At 54.5% G+C, this 21875-nt stretch overlaps 1 protein-coding gene across 2 annotated transcripts; it reads right to left on the minus strand.

The window, feature by feature from the left end:
• Window positions 1-491: 491 nt before the first annotated feature.
• On the minus strand, window positions 492-21843 carry LOC114067439 (disks large homolog 1-like). 2 transcript variants are annotated; one of them, XM_027902880.1, is made up of 5 exons: window positions 21768-21843; window positions 19631-19762; window positions 12660-12799; window positions 10977-11132; window positions 492-1449 (listed from the first exon to the last, which is right to left on the minus strand). In XM_027902880.1, exons 1-5 carry the CDS (start codon window positions 21781-21783, stop codon window positions 1411-1413), a joined length of 483 nt encoding a protein of 160 aa, XP_027758681.1. In that variant the 5' UTR covers window positions 21784-21843; the 3' UTR covers window positions 492-1410. The 2 variants fall into 2 exon arrangements, with proteins under 2 accessions (XP_027758681.1, XP_027758680.1); XM_027902879.1 differs by lacking the exon at window positions 492-1449 and having other exon boundaries at window positions 10874-11132.
• Window positions 21844-21875: the final 32 nt, after the last annotated feature.

Below are 21875 nucleotides of genomic sequence, written 5' to 3' on the forward strand. Positions count from 1 at the left end.
AGTAGCATAGCCATAACTAATTACTGCTCCATTCCAGCTGCAAACCTCCTTCCCTTCACGGTTCCCATCCTGGGATGGCCTGGTTAGGTTGTAGGGATCATACAGTGGCCACCCAGCGAGGCCCCCTCCACTACCATGAGCCTTCTCCAAAGCCATCTTTGGGCCCAGGTCAGTCAGGAGATCCCTGCCTGGATGAGGCTGACCTGGGTGGGAGGAAAGCACCAGGCAAAGGCACATGCAGAGAGTGTAACCCCAACTGCTCCCACCTGCCCTGCTCCAGACACATCTCCTTTCACTCTGTCCTGTGATGGGGTCAGGCAAGGACATGGCCATTCACTCAGGGGGGAAGTGCAAAAGCAAAGGACAAGAGCAGTTAGGGAAAAATGCTTTAATAAGGAGCTGAGTGAACAATAAAGAGAAGCACTGATTTTTTTACCCCCTCCCAATTTTTTTTGTGTGCATCCTCCACAAGGAAAGTATCTGGTCCCCCTGAGGGGACTGCCATGGGTACCCCCACATGGGAAACACCCTCCCTACCAGCCCTGGGGTGCCAGCATCACTGCCTCCACCCCACTCCACTTGCCACCTTGGAAACTCAGGGACAGCTCCATGATCTAAAACATTCTGCTGCTTTCCCCTGCTCTCCTACCTGTTAGTGCCTCATCACTACCTGCAAACAGAGGGGCCCTGAGCCTCAGCTGTTGCAGCTCTGACAAAGCCCTTCCCTACCTCTTGCACGTCCCCTCCCAAAAACCCACATGTCCCATTTTAGCTGCCATGAGAATTGTTTAATTCCTGTTCCTTTGTAATGAACTGCATGTGCTGCCTGCTAGCCTCAATTTAAAGGAAAAAAAAAAATCCCTGGTTGCTGCCACCTGCTTGCAACATTCCCTAATGCTGCACAGGGTTGGGAACACCTTATCAAGCTCAAGAGGAGGCCAGGGCTAGCTGGCCAGGGGCATCTGCATCCTGTGCTTCTCCAGCTTGATTTAGTGAGTAGTGGCATTTTGGCTACTGGGAGTGGCTCTTCCAGAGACCAAGAGGTGTGGGCACCTACACTGGGGTGCCCAGATCTGAGTCTGGCAGGGCAGGCACAGTGCCCAGCACAGTCAGGCACCTGTGGGCATCTCACTACAGTGATATGGGCATTGAGCAGAGCTAAAGGAGCTGGGAGCTGATTTCCAGGCAGGTGCCTTCATGGAGGGAAGTGATTTGAGGAAACCACCAGCTCTCTCATCCTCTACCCTCTTCCTACCAGAACTCTCCCCGTCTTATTTAAATTCAGCTTTGGCAGATGCTCTTTTTACAGGAGCTAATTTCAGCAAAGTGTCAAGAAATCCCTGGAGATGATGCTATTTACAAGGCCCGATGGCGGCACGGAGCTAGGATTTATCCGGTGTCGCCGGCATTTCAGCCCCTGTTGTCGCTTCCTTCCTCTCGCATGAAGTCCTGCGGGAAGAGGAAGGCAAGTGTGAGGCACCAGGAGCTGGGGGTTTGTTGCACCTACAGCCTTTCTAGGAGCAGAAGATGGGGGCAGGCTGAAGGCAGCCAGCTCCTTGCAGAAATGACAGAGCGCTGACTTTCGCCCAAGAGAGGTTGGGTCCTGCCGGGGGAACCAAAGCCACGCGTGAGCTCTGAGCCTGGGTGCACATAGGGAATCTTTATAATGCTGAGAGGGGAAGTGGAGGACAGTTTTGCACGGGGAAAGGTATGTTTTTCAACCACAAGCACCTGCAGAAAGCTACCCAAGACACACAGCAGAGGGAGGCACCAGGATCTGCAGCCACCCAGCTGAGAACAGGGGACAGGGAGCAGGGGCAGGGAAAGGTATCTGGGAGGGCAGGCAACGGGGAGGAGAGCAGCAAAGAAAGGAACCAGCTGAACTTGGCTCAGTCTGTCAGTCAGTTCCTCAGCACTACCACAGACCTCATCCTGCAGGGATTTGCAATTTGCTGTGTCTGGGGCTTGTCAAATGGAACCTGGAAGAGGCATCCTCTGTAGAGGCTGCACAGCTCCTGAGAGAACAGGGCTGGAGGTTCCAGTGAGCACTGGAGGCTTTGCACAGTCACAGGTGAGTGGGAAGGGGCAGGTTAACAAACATCTCACTCTGTGACTGTTCCTTCCTGCCACCAGCAGCGATTCACGCTGAGAAATGTGCAGCTGGGATAATAATAACCTGGCACACCAAGGGACCAATAGCTCTCAGCACTTTCAGGGCACATGCCCAACAAATTATTCTCCTCCAGGGCAAACCCATTTTCATTCTATTAATGATCCCTGATACTTTGCCCAGTTCCTGTATCCTCCACTCGTGGCAGGATGGCACGAGGGTCTTCAATAAACACCATCGGCCAGTTTTACATCGTGGCCAACTAAATGTCTTCCAGGGCTGTGCTGGTGGGGTAGAGGGGTGATGGAGACCTGAAGCAGGTCCCTTCAGCAGAGCCCAGGCTCCCTCCCTGCAAAGGAGAGCCTCTATTTAATAGCAATCAGCTGCAGCAGAATTCCTGACAACCTCCCAATGCCCGCAGTTGCTCTCCCCATCACATGGCAGAGACGATCCTGCCTTGAGCTGGAAGCATGGGCTGTCTGCGGGCACCTCCCTCCGTGCAAGGGGGCAACCTTGCTGCTGCTTGGGCACAGCAATTACAGCACTGGCATGTGCTGTGGTCTGCAGGTGCCCACTCCTTGTGTGTGCCTCATTTCCTTTAGACTGAAGCACAGCTCCAGCCTGATGGAGCACAGGAAAGGTCTGACAATGTGACCATGGCACAGCTTCACCACTCCAAGCCAGAGTCAGAGCATTCAAATCTCGCGTCTTTAAGAGAACCAGTTGCTGTTTTTTTTGTCCCGTACCTTGATCTCCAGCTGGTTGTGCCTAGTGTGACCTCACCAGACATCCTGTTTCCCACCATCTTTCGCTAGTCCCAAGCTGTCCCTGTCTGTGCTTACACACACTTAGACCTAGTGGGAGCCAGACACACCCTACTTGGGCTGTACAAGGCTGTCACAGATCTCCTGGCTGGCCCTGCACAAGCCGATGTGACCTCGGGACCACAAAGCCCCACAAGTTGACCCTCCAGGGCTCCTCACCAGGAGCCATCCCTGAAGGAACCAGTACCATCCTCAGAGTGGGTCAACATGTGGCTCTGAAAGGCAAGGGCTCAGCACCACCCTGCCCGGATCTGGGGATGCCCTGGGCAACACGGACCTGCCCAGGGGGGCCTTTCCCCATATCCAGGGCCCAGGAAGGGTTATTCCTTCCTCGATTATTCCCACTTGCAAGAGAAGGGGAGTGTTTTTGCTTGGCCAGTCCTGCTCCAATCTGCCCCTTCCGGACGGGGCAAAGCCCACCCCGCAGCTCCCACCACCCACAGCCATGGGGATACCGGTGCCTCACCCGCGCAGTGATACCCCACGGAAACCCACCCAGCCCCGGGGACAACAACGAACGCTGGTGTTCCTGGGAGCCGCGGTGAAGGGGAGGGGGGGGTGTCTGATCTGGCCCGGCCCTGCCCCTTTAAGGGAGAAAGCGCTGCTCGGAAATTTGTGAATGGCTGGCCCCGCCCCCGCCCCGCTCGGCCAATCAGCGCGCTCGCCGCGAGGCCGCAGCCGGAGCACGGGGCTCTCTTAAAGGCGCCGCGTCCCCACCCGCCCGGCCCCGCCACGACACAGGACGGCACCGCTTCGGAACCCCGAGGTGACCTTCAAAGCGGCTCGCAGGCGCCGGGTGAGGAGGAGTTCCTGACCCACAGGCACACCCATGCTTTTCCTCAAGACTGACACACTAGCAACACAAGCCCCGGAGGATGGATGATGACTGACGAGGGGCCATTTCCCTCACACTGGCTTCAGGGCTTGGCTTGGACATGGGATGGTCAGGTCCCAGGGACTGGACATCCAGAGCACACAGCTGATCTGAGCTTCCCCCATGTGCTGCCAAGCCATGGTGCAGGGAGAGCTGGGAGAGTGGTTTCAGCACCCTGCTCTTGTTTTGGAACACATCAGGAATGTGGGAGTGCTCCCACAGCCCCAGAACCCCAAAGCTTACAAAACCTCCCTGCAAAAACACCCCGTGAGATTCAGCTGTGCAAAATCTACCACTGCACAGAGGGGAAATAGCTGTGTGGCACCTGCCAAGGGAGAGGGAACGAACAGTGCAGCAACGGGGCTGGAACACGCACGTGAAGCAGCAGGCAGAGCTTGCCCCTGGCTTCAGCAATAAATCCAGCTCCAGGTCCAGCCTGGTCTCCCCTTGCACTGCAGTGCAGTGCCCCCTCCTTGCTCTGCCTCAGCTCCTCCCGCAGTCTGCTGTAGCCCAAGCTGTGAAATGATCGGATCTAAAAATACCCTTTGAGAGGAGGGGAACAGCCTGGCAGGACATTGCCATGTTTCCTGGACACGTGCAGGTGGAAAGCTGGTTGTGAGGCTGGGCAAGCAATGTCAGCCAGGCAGGATGGTCTCTGTGCCAGGGCTTTGGGCACAGGCCCTGGTGTACCTGAGCAGTGCCAGCCCCAAGTGCTATCCAGGCCACAGACTGCAGGAGGCCTTTGCCTGAGGCTGAATACTTGGAATAATTTTTAGGTGCAATGCCAGCCAGACTCCTGCAAGGTGCTTTGTAGCTGCAGGCTGCAGGGCTCAGGCAGGTGCTGCCCTGGGGCAAACCTTCCTTTCCTGCAACAGGACATGAGATTGGCTCCAAATGCTGGCACTGATGCAGCCACGAACAGCCTAAACCCCCAGAGCAGGCAGGGCAAAGCCAGAGGAGCCAGCACACGGCAGAGAGCACCTTTCCAAGGACTCACCCTTGGACTCACAAGAGGGATGATTTCCAAACCCACGCTCAGTTCCTATCCCCCTCCTGCACTTCCCCCAGCTCCTACCAATGCCGAGGATAATGCATCTCTCAGCGTAGCTTGATACTGATCCTCCAAATCCTAAAGACTATAAACCTTCATGAGCAGTTATCGTGGCTGCTCTATTTATAACAGTGCTAGTGCTGCCTCTGCCACCAGAATCCTGATCTCTGTCCAGCCTCATGCCATTAAGATGCAGTGACATTCCCCCAGTTCCAGCACTCCAGATAGGAAGCAGCTGGCCTGCCAGGCTCTGCCTTCAAGCTTGGTTTGTTTCTTTAAAAATGGTGAGGAGAGCCTGTTTGTTTTCCAGAAATGCACCTAGGAGGTGCTGGGGTGGCTATGAGGGGGGTGGAGTGTGGATGGGTGCAGGACAGGGTGGCACATCCCAGGCTGTGGGTATGGAGGCACTGCACGTGAGAGCCCCTGGTGGGTTTGTGCTACAGGATTTGGGCTCCAGGGCTTCACTTTGGTTGCTGCAGGAACGTGGTCAGTCACCTGACAAGGCAAAGCAGGAAAGGAGGAACCTGGGAGGTGCTGTGCAGACCCTGCATCGGCTCCTCTTGGACTCTTGGTAAACAAGGCAGACAGAGACCCAGCAGGGACAGTGCAGCAGCTCATGGAGCTCCTGGCCAAGGCACCCATCAGTCCCCATCCTGCTGGAGAAGCCTGTGAATGGTCTTGGTTCTTGTTTTCAGAGGTATGCACAAAACCCATCAGTGTGAATCTCAGCGTGGAAGTTGCTCCTGAGCTGTGCTCCCGTGGGCATGGGCAGGCACAGACAGTAGATGAAGGCAAACAGAGCTGAAGCAATAATGTGGAGGGAGGATGGATGGACTCCAGGTTGTCTGGATGACTCTGGAGCATGGCTCTCTGTGGCTTCCCAGAGTCTCTTCCTCACTGATCCCTTTCTACCACTGCATGGGGAGTGCTGCATGCACTCACACCATCAAAATAACTTCAGAACAGGGACAATGACTTGGATGAACGGAGAGACCAACAGTCCCACGTCCAGCAAGGCTTTCCTGTGCAACCAGAAACACCTTTGTGTCTGCCAAGGATCTTCCTTTTGCTGCTGGTTTTAGACAAAAAGTCCCCAAGCAGAGTAGTAATAGGTGGCCATGCATGAGATTTTGGTTTGACAGACTGGTGGCTCTACTGACTTCTTCATACTTTGCTGAAGCTGTACACTGAAGTGGGAGAACTGAAGTCTAAGCATGTTCATCTCTGCAGCAGGAATAGCAAGAGCCTCTAGTAAAGCTGAGGCCGTTCAACCCCAAAATGTCCACCAAAGTGACAGCTCTTACTGACACAGCCCTTGCTGACCCCCCCCACTTTGAGCAGCAGCATCAGTGGGACACAGGCAGCCAGCTGCCCAGCTGGGTGCCCATGTGTGCAGGGCTGATGTGTGTTCAGCCTGTGTGTGTTACTGCAGGCAGACCCTCTCTTGGCTTCAGCACTCTGGGGCCTGTGTCTACAGTGCTGAAACACAAAACTGCTGGAGAGCATCTGAATGCCCTGGGGCGACCTACAGGCACAAAGTGGCTCAAGTGACTCTGGGGCAGCAGCTGCCGGGGCCTCTGGGCTGTGAGTTGCTTTTCTTCTCTGCTTCTCCTAAAATAAACATGCTCTCAAACTTGCATGGGGATGCAATGGGGAGGGGACAGTTTCCCAGGGAGCTGGTTGCTTCTGTGCTCCCATTGCCACCTCCCAGGATTTTGGGCCTGCAGGGCTGATGCTGTCGGGCTCAGGTTGAGACAAAGCAGTGGTCAGTCTGGCCTGCAGCAGTGGCTTCAGCTCACAGAGAGGACACGGGGTGGTGAGGACAGCAGGGTACGTGCAACCAAGCAACCTGATGGGGGGCTGCATTCAGTGTTAGACATTCACCACAACAGGGATCTGCTTAATTTCCCTGATGCTTCACGCAGAAGCAAACGGCTCCCTGGTGCTCCCCCTCTCACACATCTCGCAGAGAAAATGGAGAGTGGTGGGGCTGCAGCCAAGCCAGGGGAGCGGGGAGCTCACAGCTCAGGCATCTCTGCGGCTGCAGCATCTGCCGCACACCGAGCTCATCCTGACCCGCTGCTCCTGCCAGGCAAAGGTGCAGAGCATGGGAACGCCCTTCTCTTCGGCCAAAGGCATATCGGGAAGGAGGAAAAAGGCACTTGGGAGAAGGCGGGCGGAAGCAGACAGCCGGTCGCCACGCCGGCAGCACAGCTTGCCTTTCTCTGCCTGATTCCCCGGGGAGCTCCATGGACCTGCTCGGCTCCTGAGCTGTGGGTTATAGGGCAGACTGATGCCTCTTCTTCAGCAGCACGTGCAGCAGGGAGGGCTCCTAACACTCTGCCCAGGGCATTTCTTCCAGGGCTGTGTATTCCCTGGGACACAGGGAGTGGAGTGGGAAATTTTTGGCCTTGGCCCAGCAGGGCTAAAGCACAGACTGCACCTCTCACGCTGCGAGTTCGCTCACAGCATCCCCACACACCCACAGCCTGTGGGAGCAGCAGCGGCCCCTGCCAGCAAGGTTTCCTGTCCACCAGTGATTTCAGAGCACACACACAATGTCTGTCCTCTGAGGCAGTCTCACTCGTACTCTCCATCACGTTGACCTGCTGTTGCTCAGTGTCATCTGTAGGGCTGAGCAAGGACAGAGCTCTGGCGCTGGTGTCGGGCAGCAAAGCGGCAAACCCTTCGGCAGGTGGGAGGGGATGCACGGGCAGGCGAAGGCGGGAGGGGCGGCACTGCCCTGGCGCGATGACAGGGATGAAGTCAGAGTGGTTGCAGAGCCGTGCTGGGAAGCAGGAGAGGGTGGCAGGGAAGGAGAGCGGCGCTTCCTCGCAGGCGCACAGCTCTACTCATCAGCGGCATTGTTCCCTTTCATTTATCTTTCCAGCTGGCTGCTCTCTGCACAGAGAGCTGGCTGCTCTCTGCTGGCTGCTCTGCTCTCTCCGAGAGCTGCAGCCTTGCCAGCCTGTGAGCATCGAGAGGCATCGTCCCCAGGAGCGTCCTCCTGAGCCTTCCTGCTGCAGACACACACAAGCCCCGAGCAGCCCTGCTAAGGCAACCACAGGGCTCGGGAAAAGGTTGAAATGAAGGATTCAGCAAATAAAACTCGATAAGCCCAAGAGCTCAGGCAGGACTGTGGCTCTGTGTGCCCCAGCGGGGCATTTTAGCTGGCCAAGTCCCCTTGCTCCTGTCCTGTTGAGGGCTAAACATCCACTTTCCCTTGGAGGGATGCTTTCAGCCCACTATGCCTTGACAGGAAGCACATGTTGTTGCTGTATTTACCGGCACCACTTCCTTCAGAGCAGCCATTTGCACGCTGCAGGGCTACTCAGAGCACACCCATATCCTCGCCAGCAGGCAGAAATTTCCTGTTCCTGGAAGCATTTGTGCGGAGAGGCAATTTATTTGTCATGTATCTTCCTGGCTAAAGCAGGTTAAGGTGGCTCTTGCTCTGCTAACACTGCTGGGGAGACCTGAGGGCAGGGGAGAGGAAAAAGCCAGGACACCATAAAACTTATTTACATCAACGGATGCAATAAGAGCATTGCACTTACTTCAGGCAGGACAAGCCACTTCATCATCTTGCCTTCTATCAGTGGCAGAGTGTCCCCTAGAACTCTTGTTCCTGGGCTGATAGCACCAGGGCAGCAGCTGCCCTGCCCTGCAGCTGGTGCTCCCCTGCCCTAGCATTAAGTATTGCCTATTATCAAAGCTTCTCTGGTTCTTCCAAGTGCCATTTGCCTTATCTCAGGTGTTTTTCTGAAACCCACTTCAGAAATGCCAGTGGCAAAAAGCAAGCACTGAAGGCTGGAAAGCAACAAGTCCCCCTGGAGCTGGACAGGAGCTGGGTGTGTAGGTGTTATCCAGCCCTGACGCTGTCCTGCATGCTGGGGCTGTTGAGAACTGACACAGGAGGTGATGCTGGCAGCAGCTGAGGTGTCCACAGTGCCTCCATGCAGGAGTGAGGGATGAGAAACAGGGCCTGTGCTGTGGTGGATCAGCACAGCCTGACCCCAGGCATGGCCGCTCCCTTGGCATGGTCCAACCTGCTGACATGGGGGACTGCTGGAAATGCTCCCCCTTCACCAGGGCAAGGCCTGTGTTCAGCAATGAAGATGACATCTTGAGGAAAGACTCACTACTATGTTAAAGGACCGCATATTCCAGCCCACGGGTTGCTGCAGAGGAGCAGTGCTCATGCCTGCAGCTCTCCAGCACTGCTTAGGTCCAGTTTTCAGGAAAGCTTCTGAGTCTCCACAGAAAACGAGTTTCAGGCAGGGCTACAGGCATGGCTAAGCCTGGCACTGAACACTACCATCCTGACAGCTTTTCACCTCCAGGTCCCTGCTCTGCCTGCAGCCACGCTGTGAAAGTGACCATCCTCTAGGATGAAAAAGGCTGCAGATGAGAGCCCTGCCAGAGCACAGTCCTCCCAGAGCCCCATGGAGCCCACCCAGGTCCCCTCTGCTTCCTCCCTCTCAGGGCAGTAACCCCCTGCTCGGGACTGGCAGCTGCAGCCCCTGCAAACGGGTGACCCCGAAAGCGCCAGCGCCTGGCACTGAGGACTGGCCCCACACTGACACGGGCTGGGAAAGAAGGAGGCTGAAAATAAAATAAAAAAAAAAAACCCCACAACTTCAGAAAAGAATGACAGGAATTATTTCAGGTCTGGAACAACCTGCCTCACAGTCAGCGAGTGAAGAAGCCAATCTGTTTAGTTTATCTAAGGGAAAGTTAAGAGGGAACTTAGACGCATCTATAAATACCTACATGTTGGGAACATTTCTGATTGCCAAGGTCCTTTATCCTAGCAAACAAAGGCAGCAAAATTTCCTGGTGCTGGGAGCTAAGGCAAGAGAAATCCAGGCTAACAGTACAGATTTTTAATGTGAAGGATAAATAACCATCAGGCCAGTCAGGCCAGGGTCAGAGCAGATACCCCATCACACAAAGCCTTAAAATTAAACCTAGAGGTGTCTGCTGCTAAAGCAGATATTGCAACTCAGCCAAACATTTGGGGCTAGATGCAAGAGCACTCCACAGCCTGGGACAATTAGGAAGAAAATCCCTTAAAATCTGACTGCTTCCAAGGGCTCAGGCTCTCACCCCTCATGGGTCTTGCCCTGTGACTCCCCTGTGGTGGTGGTTCCCACCCACTGGCAAATGGAAACCAGCAGCCAAGCTCATCCGCCCGTCATGCTCAGAAAACCACAGTCCCACCCTTCCAAAACCGGTAAAGATGTGGTGAATGTTGGAAAATGTAGAGAGAAGCAAGAGGAAAAGGAGAAATTAAACAGTAAGGGGAAAAAAAAATGGGGTGTTACCCATTTTATTGCAGTCCAGAATAAGAAGGAAAAACATTTAAAAAAAAGGACAGAAAAGAGGCAGTGCAATTTTTGTATTTAAAATACTTTGGAAGAAGGCTTAGCCTTAGCAAACAAACATTATTTCAAACTATGCCAAGGAAAACAACATTTTCATATAATTTTAAATCTGTGGTGAGCTCCATTCATCCCGGCCACTTCATCCCTCCCAGAAGCGCATTTTGCCCTTCACTCATCCCTAAAACTCCCCTCAAATGCGCAGCCCAAACGATGCACTCGCACCGGGGAGGGAGCTGAGATTTACGATGCACATCCAAACAAATGGTGTTTCCAAGTAAACAAGACAGCAGAGAAAAGCTCCCGGTAAGCTGAGGAACGGACCTGCCATTTAAGAGCTCAGAGGAAAAAAAAAAAAAAAAAAGACGGAAATCTGCAACGTGGGAGCGTGCCAGCGCCGGGTGGGGGGAGAGGGACAGGCCTGGGAGGATTTCCAGCTCCACGCAGCCTCTTTATTCCTGCGCCACATCCACCTGCCCTCCGAGCCCTGAGGGCTGACACTGGGCCGTGGTAAATAACAATGCAAGGGGGTGATGTCGGGGGGTCGTGCAGCCCCTGGCGCAGGTGACTGCTCAATTATTTTAGTGTGAGCATCACCAGAACAGCCGCGAGGAAACTCTGCTGGCCTCCCCGGCACCATCCCCGCAGTGCTCCGAGCGTGTGGCCCCGGGGCTGTCCCTCAGTGCCAGCCGCTGGCAGGGTGGGATGTGGCGTGGGGCCCACGGAGGCTCACCTGGGGCAGGGTGCTGTGAGAGCTGAGCACCAGGCTGCAGACACTGGCCGGTGCCTCTGTCCTCCGCGCCGTCACCCTCACCAGCCGTGGCGGCGTCCCTGGCGCGCTGTCCCCGGTCCCCGTGGGAAGCCTCCGCTCACAGTCCCAGGAGGAACCCTGAAACGACACGGGGGGTACCTGTGGGTAGGGCAGGCCAGCTGCCTTCAGGCCCCCCACTGCTTCTGGAAGGGACAAAAGGAGCTTCCCCCCCACGCAAGGGACTCGTAGTGAGCATCCCACCACTGGCCTGGCCCCAGGGGCAGCGGGGTCACTGCAGGCTTTCTCTCTGGCTGTCCCACTTCGTGTTTCAGCAACACAAGACGCCTCAAAACACATTTTTTGGAGAAAGGAGGAGGGATTTGATGGTGTCGGCGGCTTGGGCTGTGTTCAGTGCAAGGAAGCCCCAAGACTGGCTGCTTTGCTCGTCCCCACTGCGGACAGGGGCACCCCTCCCACTGGCTGTGCCAGGCCCACAGCTGCTTCCCTGCTTGTTTCCACATCACTGATTTTTAAAATTCTTTATTGACTGTCACATCTCCTTGGGGACTCATAGACTGGCCTGGCTGCAGGCACTGGTGGCTGTTGCTGTTGATGGATTGAGCCTATAGAAGACCCAAAAAACCAAAGCAGGATCTCACTGCCTATGGCATAACATCACTAAAAATTCATCCATAAACACATACTAGATTTGCCTTAATTAGAGGGACTGGCAGTGTGAAGAGGGTCAAGAAAAAACGTAACTAAAATGGTTCCTGAGTCAGAGGGACACAGACATCTCCTGCACTAATTGTGGGCAGTTTTGTCCCCCCTATTCTTGATCCCCAAACTCCTTTAAACTGTTCTTCCTTAGATAATATCATTCAGTTCCTTGTGTGACACTCAAATCTGGTGTCCCCCCAGGTATATGATGGAAAGCCAGTTCAGTCTGTGAGGCAGAAAATGGTGTTTATCTGACAGGATTATTTCCCTGAATTTTTGCATTTCTGCAGAAACATTCCTGTATTCCCAGATCAGGGGGATCTCACAGCATCCTTTTGCAGGGCACGAGGCAGTGAGAGGGGGATGGGAAGACAGCCTGCAAGGACATGAGGCAATTTTATTTACCTTGGTGTCTTAGAGATAAGTGAGACCCTACTGCTCAATTCCTGCCTCCCCACCTGGTGCTCTATCTTTCAAAAGCCTCTAACCAGAACAGCCTTTAAAAGGCTGTTGAAAATTAAAGGGAATGCAAATAAGAGAGACACAAGTTATCTGAGGGCTGGGAAAAAAATCCTGAAAAGGGAATCTTAGAGGACTCAACCTACTTCACTTATCAAAAGCAGCCTGCGAGGTGGCTGGATCAGAGAGCTGAAATGCCTCCATGGGAGACAGCGTCAGACGGAAGCAACTAATCCAGCTGCAACAGCAGAGCAGAACCAGAGCTGGAACTGGAGCTGTTCACGTTGGGAGTAATTCAATTAACACTTGTGAACCCAGAGAAGTTGCCTCATTAATGAGACAAGCTGTGACAGAGAAGGTGTGGAAGCAGCCTGGGTGGGAGCTGGGCAGGCTGTGGTGGCCAGCAGCCTCCTGTGCTCCTGGCCTCCCTCTCAGTGCAGGAGTGTGCAGAGTCTGACCCCGCAGCATCATGAGTGTGGCTCTTACCTCAGGCAGGTTTTGAGGCTCTCCGGGGGTCACCGCAGAGCTGGGCTCGCTGGCCCCGTGCTGCTGCCTGGGATGTGCATCCAGGCTCGGGGACTGCAGGGGTGCAGAGCGCAGTGTGAAATCATAGAATTCGTGGATATCTGCAAAACAGCACGAGAAACATCCCCAGGACCTGGGAGGCAGCCTGAGGCCAGCTTCTGTGTGCGGTGCAGCACCCGTGCCCTCCCACTCTGCCTCCAGAGCATCCCCCGGCAGCCCCCAGTTCATCTCCAAGGCCAGCACCTCCAAGAGAACAACAAAAGTCAATATATCCATCGCAGAAGTGTTTAATTTCAGAAAGGGAACTATATCAAAAGCGAGAAAATTTTATATGAAGAAACTGAAAGGGGTAACAAAAATTTGCGGGAGGCTCTGAGCCTATTTAGAGAGACCCACTGGGACATCAGAGCAGACATGCAGTGCCTGGCTGAAGGATACTTAAAGGTAAAAGAGAGGAAAGCAAGGCTCGACCTCAGGGGAAGGGAGGCTACTGAACGTGAGAAGACATTCATCTAAACAGCTGAAGTTGCATCTAAACGAGAAAACCAGAAAGGATGGTAAATGCTGCCAGGTTAGAGGTAAAGCTCCAAAAGGTCAGCAAGAAGAGTTTGGTGAACGCCTTGCAAAAGCCATAAAAAAGTAATAAATCCCTTCAAGCACCTGGGAAACAGGAAGCCTGGCAGAGTCAGCAGGGCCAAAAAGTCACGGCAGCATAAATAAGCACTTGGAGCAGGAAAAGCCGCAGCAGGAACCTGAGTTCATTTTCTGTACCTGCGTCTGAAGCCGGAGAGCTCCTCTTCTGCCAGTGACCCGAAGGGCAAGCAGTGGGGCCCAGCCTGGGGGGGACGTGGCCATTCTCATGGCACTCCCTGGGAGCCCACGGATGAAGCAGCTGCACCAGCCCTTCAGTCTGTGATTTCTCACCTGCAGCTATGCCACACCAGGGCACCACGGGGGATTAAATGCCCACATTACACAGATTTCCAAAGGAAATCGGGCGAGCATTTGGCAGTGTGAGCAGGGACATGCTGACCACTGCCTGAGGCTACTTCCCAGGTGTAGCAGGATGCTCTGCCTAAGCGTGGATACGGCAGCTCAAAATCTGTCTTACAGTTTATCAGTGAAGGCCTGAGTGATGAGGGTCTGCTGACCAATGACAAGGGTCTGCTGTTCTTAGTGCTGGAAATGCTCAGACCAGCTTGATCAAACTCTCAAACCCCACCACAAGGACATGCAAGACAATGCTTCTTGAGTGAAGCTGGGAGCAGCAAAAATGTGCAGGCTCTGATATGGAAGTGAGAGTCAGGAGTGGTGAGAAGAAGCAACTAAAGAGCTGCTCACACCTTTTTCAGCACAAAGGATATCTTGCTGATTAGAACTCATAACACACAATCTGAAAAATGCAAATGACTGACAGTCAATCACTTTATACGATAAAAGGCCAATCCTACTTTTGCACAGTGAGGACTTCTACCATACCTAAGGTCTGTGAAGATCCTTCCCTTGAGTGGGGACACCCCTCAAGGTTACTCCTCCAGGCTAAGTGAAAAAGATTTGCCCAAGGTCATTGTTATGGGTGAGTAACATCAATCCTTACTTAATATTTTTTTACTTATATTCAAAAGCAGGGCACTACACTAGTAGTTATAGCTATCCATACTATGTAGTAAATAATTCTGATTAAGCCCTTCTGCTTCTCATGACTCAAAAGGAGGGCTTCTCTAATAAACTTTGTCTGAAGCTCCCACTCTGCCCACGACACCAGGGATGCTTCCACAAAGCAGGACTGCACTCCCAGATGCAAGAAGTGACCATCCTCTCTCCCTGTGCTTAACCACAGGCCCAATCACCACAGCAGCACATCCATGTTGCAGATGGGATGAGAGCAGCATCGACCCCCATCTTCCAGCTCCCTGAGGCTGCCTGGTCTGGTGACCTCCCAGCTGCAGGGAAAAAGCTGCTATAAATCTTGGCTGCTGGCAGACCAGCTGGGTGCCCACGGGGAGCCCAGCCAGCCTCTGCTGTCCTGTGCCCTGGGAGACATGGGGCAGCTGGCAATGATGGAAGCAGTGGGAGTCCCCAGATCTACCCACTGCACCTGGGGTACCCCTCCACAACCCCCCAGCTGCAGAACACGCTGCTGGCAGCCCCCAAAGCCTTCCCGAATCAGACAAGAGGTCACAGCAAGCAGTCATTGCACAGCCAGACAAACTGGACTTTGTTTTCGTGCTAAAACATCTCTCCCTCTGGTTATAAAAATAATAATTGCATAACAGGATAGCAGCGGCTCCTGGCTGCATGGGACTGCGTTTGGAGCGCACGAAACTCTGCAAGAATGAAAACAGGATTTGAAGAGCCCCACTGTGGGGGTGCAGTGCTGCTGGCATCCCCGTTTGTCACCCATCTGCTGCAGGAACACAGCCTGGGGCAGCCAAGCTGGCAAGGTGCCTGCAGAGCAGAAAACTTGTCCCCTGAAGCAGCTGCTCTCTCCACCTCCAAAACCCTCAGCCCAGTTTAGGTGCCTTGCCAGAGGAGGGAATTGTTGCTGGCACCAGGGATTAGAGGAGTTTCAGGATTGGTGGACAGGGTTCAGGCAGCGCAGGACGTGGCCACGACAGAAGCGCATTTTAGAACACATGCATGTGGCATTAAAGATAATTTAAATATATGCCAGTTTCACTCATTTCTTATGAGCATCACAAGTTGCACATAAATCTGCCTCACCTTTGCTCTTTACGAGCAGCACTACCTGAAAAGCCTCCATAAGAGGAGGATGTGGCAGCAAAAGATGATGCTGCATGTTGTGTCTTACAGCCCAGTTTCTGTGTGATGACAGTGTAAATCCGTTCTGGATCTAACAAGGAAAAGTAGCTCAAGATTTACAGAGATTCAAATTTTTCTAACAATTTCCTCCTGGGGTTAATTCATCAAATAAACGTCATTAAATATTTCCATAGCACCAGCATCTGAGGGCTAACGCAGCATCCTTGTGCCAGCACCATGCACTTCCAGAAAATGACATTTCTTCCCCATTATGTGCTCTGGCACCAGCTGCATCACCACAGACTTGAAACCCAAGCCTCATGCTCAACACCAGACCCTCCCCACTGCTCTAGGGAGGACTCACACCCATGGCTGCCACAGCAGATCTTCCGAGAAAGTTACTTGCCCTTGCTATGGGCAAATTTGCAATAGGAGGAGTCCTCAGGGATGAGAATCCTCCAGGTTCCTCCAGTTTTCCACCCTGGCTCCTGCAGCCACCCAGGGAAGCCACAACCACCATCCCCAGGAGCGCTGCTGGCAAGCTGAACTCCCAGCTGGAGTTTTGCACCCAGGGAAGCACTGCCTGTCCCTCCTGCCTTCTCCACAGCTCTGGGAGGAATCTTTTCTGGGGTAAAAGGAGCTGCAGGGGAGGGTTAGGGGTCCAAGCAGACAGAACCACACTGAGGTCTGCACCAGCCACTGCTCAGGCACAGGAGATGAGCTGAATCCCAGAGGGCTTTTGGGAGGAGCCCCTTGGGCTGCTGGCAGCTGGGGTGGCCAGACAGAGACAAACCCTGCCTGTCCACCCAGCTTCTCCCGCTGCAAAGGGCACAACGGCCCCTTTCAGCCCCGGCTCTGGGAAGGAAAGGTCAGGGAGCTGCTCTTGTGTGCGAGCCCCATCCTCCTCTCCAGGAGAGAAGACCAAACATCTCCCCGAGGGGCTCCCAGCAGCAAAGGGAAAGCAGGGCCACCGTCAGCCCAGCCCAGGCTCCTCGATCATCCTTTTGCTGGGCTGTTTCCCTGCGAGTCACGCACTTGGCTCCACAGCCTCAGACACGGGGAGAGAGGGGCCAGGAGAAGGGAGCCAGCACAGCCTGTTTTCCCTCTGAGCAGCCAAGGAATTTCTTTTGTGCGGAGCAGGGTTTGGCACATTCCAGCGAGGAGCAGCTCCCGCATCGCTGTGCAGAGCCAGCCCAGCTGGGACAGGAGCAGTCCTGGCAGAGCCAGTATGCCCCAGGCATGGGCAGCTCCAGGGTCAGGGAGGTGGTCACAAGGATTTAAGGGGCTGTCCTGTGCTCTGGCAGAACACGGTGCATGTGCAGAGGCAACACTGGGCGCGATCACAGCGACAGATACATCCAGCACTCCACAGATGCATCCTGGACACAACACAAGCTTTATCTGAACATCCCCACAGATCCTCCCCTGGAGACAGACAAACTGGGATTTCTGGAGTCCCCAAAACAAATTATTCTTGAAAAAAGATTATATGGGAAGTCACACCTCTGGCATTTTTCATATGGACCAACTTGGCAAATTCCATGATGTTTTTCACTTCTGTGGCCTAATGCATTTTGATGCTCAAACTCCAGGCAGCCAATGCATGCCTTAGGAAAACACTACCTGCAGGAGCAGATGACCTGAGGACAGGGATAGATCATGCTCACACATTCATCATCCCCAGGGGTTGAAAAAAAGCAGGGCCATATTGCTGAAAGGCTGCAAGACAAGGCTAAGGCCCTTCCAGAGCCAGAAGCATCTGGCATGGTGTGGGGCAGTGAGATGGGAGCCTCTGCACTGAGAATTGTATCTGTGGTTCTTCTGCAAATCCTCCTCCCTCAGATAAACACTGAACCAGCGCTGTGACTCAGAGAAACTTCACTCAGAGACACAGCAGCCCACTGGGAAAAGGAGGGGTGAAAAGCAAATGAAATAGAAATGCCCTATCACCCTTCCAGAGCTGTCGCTGGGATCCAGCGGGGCTGGACCGTGGACACGAGGCAATCCAGTGTGTGCCAGCTGTGTGTGGTCACAGCAAGCACACAGCCAGCCAGACACAATGTTCACACTGGGACAGAGGAATTCACAAACCTACTCCAAGGGAAGGGGGGGGGGGGGCGGAAGTAATTAATGCAAATTCCGAGTTTAGGTAAACACATCTAGAGAAAGCTCTGCTCTGGCACGGGGAATTAATATCCTGTTAAACCAGTTGAAAAGGTCACCAGCAATCAAGCGACACTGCCGACACTCCCTCGTGCCAGCGCTGACAGGGCACCAAGACAGAGGGTTGAGAGCAGGGAGCTGGGAGCTCTGTGCAGCATCGCCTGCCAGCGTGCAGCTGCAGCCGGCTGGGCGCGCGTGCAGACGTGTTCTCTGCAGCCACGCTCCCCCCACAGCACTTCTGCACTAATATCAACAGCCCTGGGCCTTGGGAAAGCTGCTTCGCTGCCTTTACACAGCCCCAGGGAGGACTGGCAGAGCACACAAAGGCAGCCAGGGGTGTTGGGTTCACCTCAGGTTTGCCGAGGCGATCGCAGCCCCGCCTGGGTTTGCTGCCTCCAGGGTGGGGTGAATTTAGACCATTTAGAGAACGGGTTGTATAAATTAAGAGACAAGAAAGGAGATTCACACTGGTCCCTTCAGAGTGGGGGCCCACCTGCCTCGGGGAGGCCTCCCTAGCCACGTGTCTCTGCTGCTGCTGGCACAGACATTCCAGCACAAGACCTTCAAAAGGACATGCTGGGACTGAAAGCCTCGAGGTGATGCTCCAACAGCAAGAAAGAAGAAAGGAAAGAATAAAATAGCTCAAGACACACCACTCAGTTTCATCTTCAGTGGAAAACCTGAAGCACAGAGGAGCTGCTGGCAACTCACATCTCTGCAGGCACAGAAGTGGGTCTCTGGCTACATAGGTGTGAAGAAAAGGTGAGAGCTGCCAAGAGACAAGAGAGATGGTGAGAGGGAGCACCAGGGCTGTGACAGCCTTGGGTCAAAATGCACTGAGAATGAGCCACATACGTTTGGAGCTCTGCACCCTGGGGCCTGGGATTTCCTCTAAGAGTGCAGAGCTTCTGGAGTGCTTTCCCTTCCTTCCCATCAGGAAAACCCAGCTTCTCTCTCAGTAGACTCAGGAAAAGAAACCACCAGGGCTGTATGTGTTTCCTGAGGCCCACAGTGAACAGAACTTAAGGAGAGGAGCTGAGTGAGAGCTCCTGCCCCTTTCCACACACTGCAGCTTCTGCAAATGCTTCTCTGGGAGTAATTCCGAAATTAGCACCTCAAGTCAACCCTCACAGCCAGGATCTGGTCTGATTTAGCAGGGAATGGAGTCAAGCAACTTCAGAATCCAAAGCCATTGAATTTTGTTTTTCTTAAACAAACACTTTGCAAAGCAAGGGCATTTTCAAATGCCCTTGTTCAGCAAGATAGCCCTGTGTCTTGCACAGAGGAGCTGCAAAGTCCAGCAGGACTCCAGCTGAATTTGTCTAAATGCACATGGAGAACTTTATGCAGTGCTAAAAATGCTATTTTCTGTTTAAAATGCTGCTTTCCAGCCCCAAGATGAGCCTTGCTGCTAAGTCTTATTTCTTGTGTGAAATGGACCTGCTGGAACAGGGTGTTACTCACAAGTGCTCACAGGTCTAAGTGCAAGAAAGGCCAGGATGCCCCAAAGGAGCTTGGATACATGTGGATTCTCTCTCAAAGACAGAAAAATTTAGTTTCCCCTCACTTTGGCAGCAGGAGTGGAAAGCGGCAGGTTGTGATGAGGCTGGGGTGGGGTGTCCCTGTAAGGCAGCAGAACTGGAGCCCCAGCGGTGGCTGCGGACACCCCAGGCCTGCACTGCACAGAAGGTGCTCACAGCACGGCAGGATCCTTTAGCAGGTGCTGGATAGATCTGGCATAACCGGATGAAGAAGGCTTTACCCTTTGTCTTTTAATCACCCAATTGAGGAATCGCATCACCAACACCCAGCGACTGCAGCCCTGACCCCTGGCATCTCCTGCCCAAGTCCTGGAGGGAAAAGACAGCCCAGCTCCCTGGAATTACGGATCATGTGTTTGCACAGGATGCACCCCGTCTGGTCAGTGCCAGGCACCTGTGCAGGATCAGGCCCCTGGGAAGCCCCGCTAGCCACAAGGCCACAGGGACTGCGAGGCAGGAGCTTACCCAGCAGAGCCTGGAAGAGTTCACTTTGGAAGATGTGCGAGACTTTTCCGATGGAGGCTTTTAGCTCCTGCTCCTCCGGGGACCGCAGGGTGCTTTGGTATCTGGTCAGAATTTCCACTGCCCGTTCAGTGTCTGCAGAGACGACACAGGAGAACAAGGCATTAACATCGAAGAATGTTAAAGAAATGCTCAAGCGCAGGCTTGAATAATGCCTCCAGTTGCTGTCCGGTTTGGATTTTTAAGAACCAGACAGCCACAAAAGTAGCCTCCTCACTCACACTTGGAAGAGCTAACCCTGCTGAGAGGCGCAGAGGGCCCACGGTGGAGAACTGGGCAGGGGCTGGAGGGGAGGTGGTTCTGCCAAAAATCCTGAAAATCACGGGCTAAAATCAGATCAGTTCACCTCTGAACCCTGTGGCACCGGCAGCCTGAACACCTCTGCCACCTCCCCGGCAGAGAAGTCATTCAGGAGTTGGACACATCCCGGTTGCACAGGGCTATGAATACTACTGCAGGAGCTGCAGTCTCCCACGTGGGGCCAGATGGCTGCAGCAATGCTGAGTGTAGGCCCATTCACACAGTGCAAACAGCTCAGCTCCATGAGTGGCGAAATTTGGGTTTCTACAGGGTGAAGTGTAAGAATTGCTCAACGCAGCAAGCAGCTGTGGGTCAGCAGGAGACAAGTGGGAAAGGAACACAATGCCTTGGGGGTCAAAGGAGATGCTGGCCAGGAGGGGAGCTGGAGGCTGCCATGAAGCAGTGCTTTGGTTAAAGACTGGGCTCACATAGCTATGAGAGAACCCCGGGACCTGAAATAGTGGAGCTGTGATCTCTGTGCCTGGACACCTCTATGCTTCTGTGGGCAGACAGCCAGAGCTGCCAGGGCAGCCCCAGCCTCAGAGGTGACCCACATCTCAGGCAGGTGGGGAGCTCCTGTGGACCTTGAGACCGTCCCAGCCCTATCAGTGGATGTTTCCCTTTGTCACCCAGGCAGCCTGCAGACAAAGAGCGTCTGTGTGAGGAGGCAGAGAAGCTGTCCCGCCACGGCTGGAGACTCATCTTTTAAGCCAGGAACTCATGCAGAAAGGATGACCCTGCTCATCACAGGGCTCTTGGCAGAGAATTCAGGTCATCAGACAAGGGGGCCTGTGTCTGCTAGGGTGTGTGCCACCTGGTATCCCAGTTCGCCCAGCCTCCCAGCTCCTCCTCGGCCGAAAGGGAAGGGGGGTCCTCCTGCTTGTGTCCCCAGCCCACACTGACTCATCGTGGGAGCAGAACAAGGAAAGGAGCCTGGGGAAGCGTGAATAGCTCCGACTCAGAGCTGAGCTCCACGAAAAGCAGGGACTTCCGTAAGCTTTATGGGGATCCTAGCCCTGTGCTATCACTAAGAGCTTCCTTTTCTGCAAGATAAGACAGTGGCTTCAGACGATGCCCAGCATCCCATGAGCAGGATTGAGACATCTCTGCCTGGTCATTCCTAACCTTATTTGTAGAAGCTAAAGAAACAGATGAAGAACTGGGGCCACCACACCAGGACACAAAGACTGAGAACCTGGTGTGAACTTCCCACCCCGGTCCAGGCTGTGCAGAAAGAGCAGCACGCACCCTGAGCTGCTGGCCACCAGCACTGGGTGACAGCCGGCTAGGGCAGGGGAGCACTGGCTCTGGACAACCAAACCTGGGGAAGTGTTGTGCACATGGCATGGTGGTGAGTCCGGAGGACCCTTCTTACACGCACCCAAGAAAGACCACGTGTTGTCCAGGGCCCATCCCATCATGCCTCAAGGTGCATCCAAGTCCCACTTACAGAAGATCCCTCCTCGCAGGACCCACACGCCCACCCTCCTCCCCACGGCGCCGAGGGGCTGTGCGAGCGCGGCATCCCACGGCCACCCGCTCCGAGCCACGAGGACGCGTCCACAGCCCGAGCAGGGCGTGAAGCGAGGGCGCCCCGTCCTCGGCTCTTAAACCCGTGGCTCGCACGGCCGCCGGAGCGGGGAGCGAGGGCAGGAGCCGCCCGGCAGGGGCGCGGAGCCCCGGGCGCGGTCCCAGCGCCGGTACCGGCGGGGCGGACACTTGTTGAGCGCGGGGGGCGCGGCGGGCAGAGCAGGGCAGGGCCGGGCAGTGCCCTCCTTACCTTCCCGGCGGATCATCGCTCCGCCGTGGCCGACGGGCCGCTCCGCTCGGTGCCAGCCCGAGAGCGGCCGAGCCGCCGCCCGCCCCGCCCCGCCCCGCAGGGACCGGC

Source organism: Empidonax traillii, unplaced genomic scaffold (assembly GCF_003031625.1).
Source record: "Empidonax traillii isolate 1590-97213 ecotype Southwest subspecies unplaced genomic scaffold, ASM303162v1 scaffold918:size355816, whole genome shotgun sequence".
Taxonomy (NCBI): domain Eukaryota; kingdom Metazoa; phylum Chordata; class Aves; order Passeriformes; family Tyrannidae; genus Empidonax; species Empidonax traillii.

What these genes read in the sequence shown, in the direction of transcription:
- LOC114067439 (XM_027902879.1), bottom strand. An exon ending in ACTCTTCCAGGCTCTGCTGG is followed by an intron (nt 12,800 to 19,630) that starts GTAAGCTCCTGC and finishes GCTGTTTTGCAG; the next exon opens with ATATCCACGAATTCTATGAT. An exon ending in AGCCTCAAAACCTGCCTGAG is followed by an intron (nt 11,133 to 12,659) that starts GTAAGAGCCACA and finishes GTGTCGTTTCAG; the next exon opens with GGTTCCTCCTGGGACTGTGA.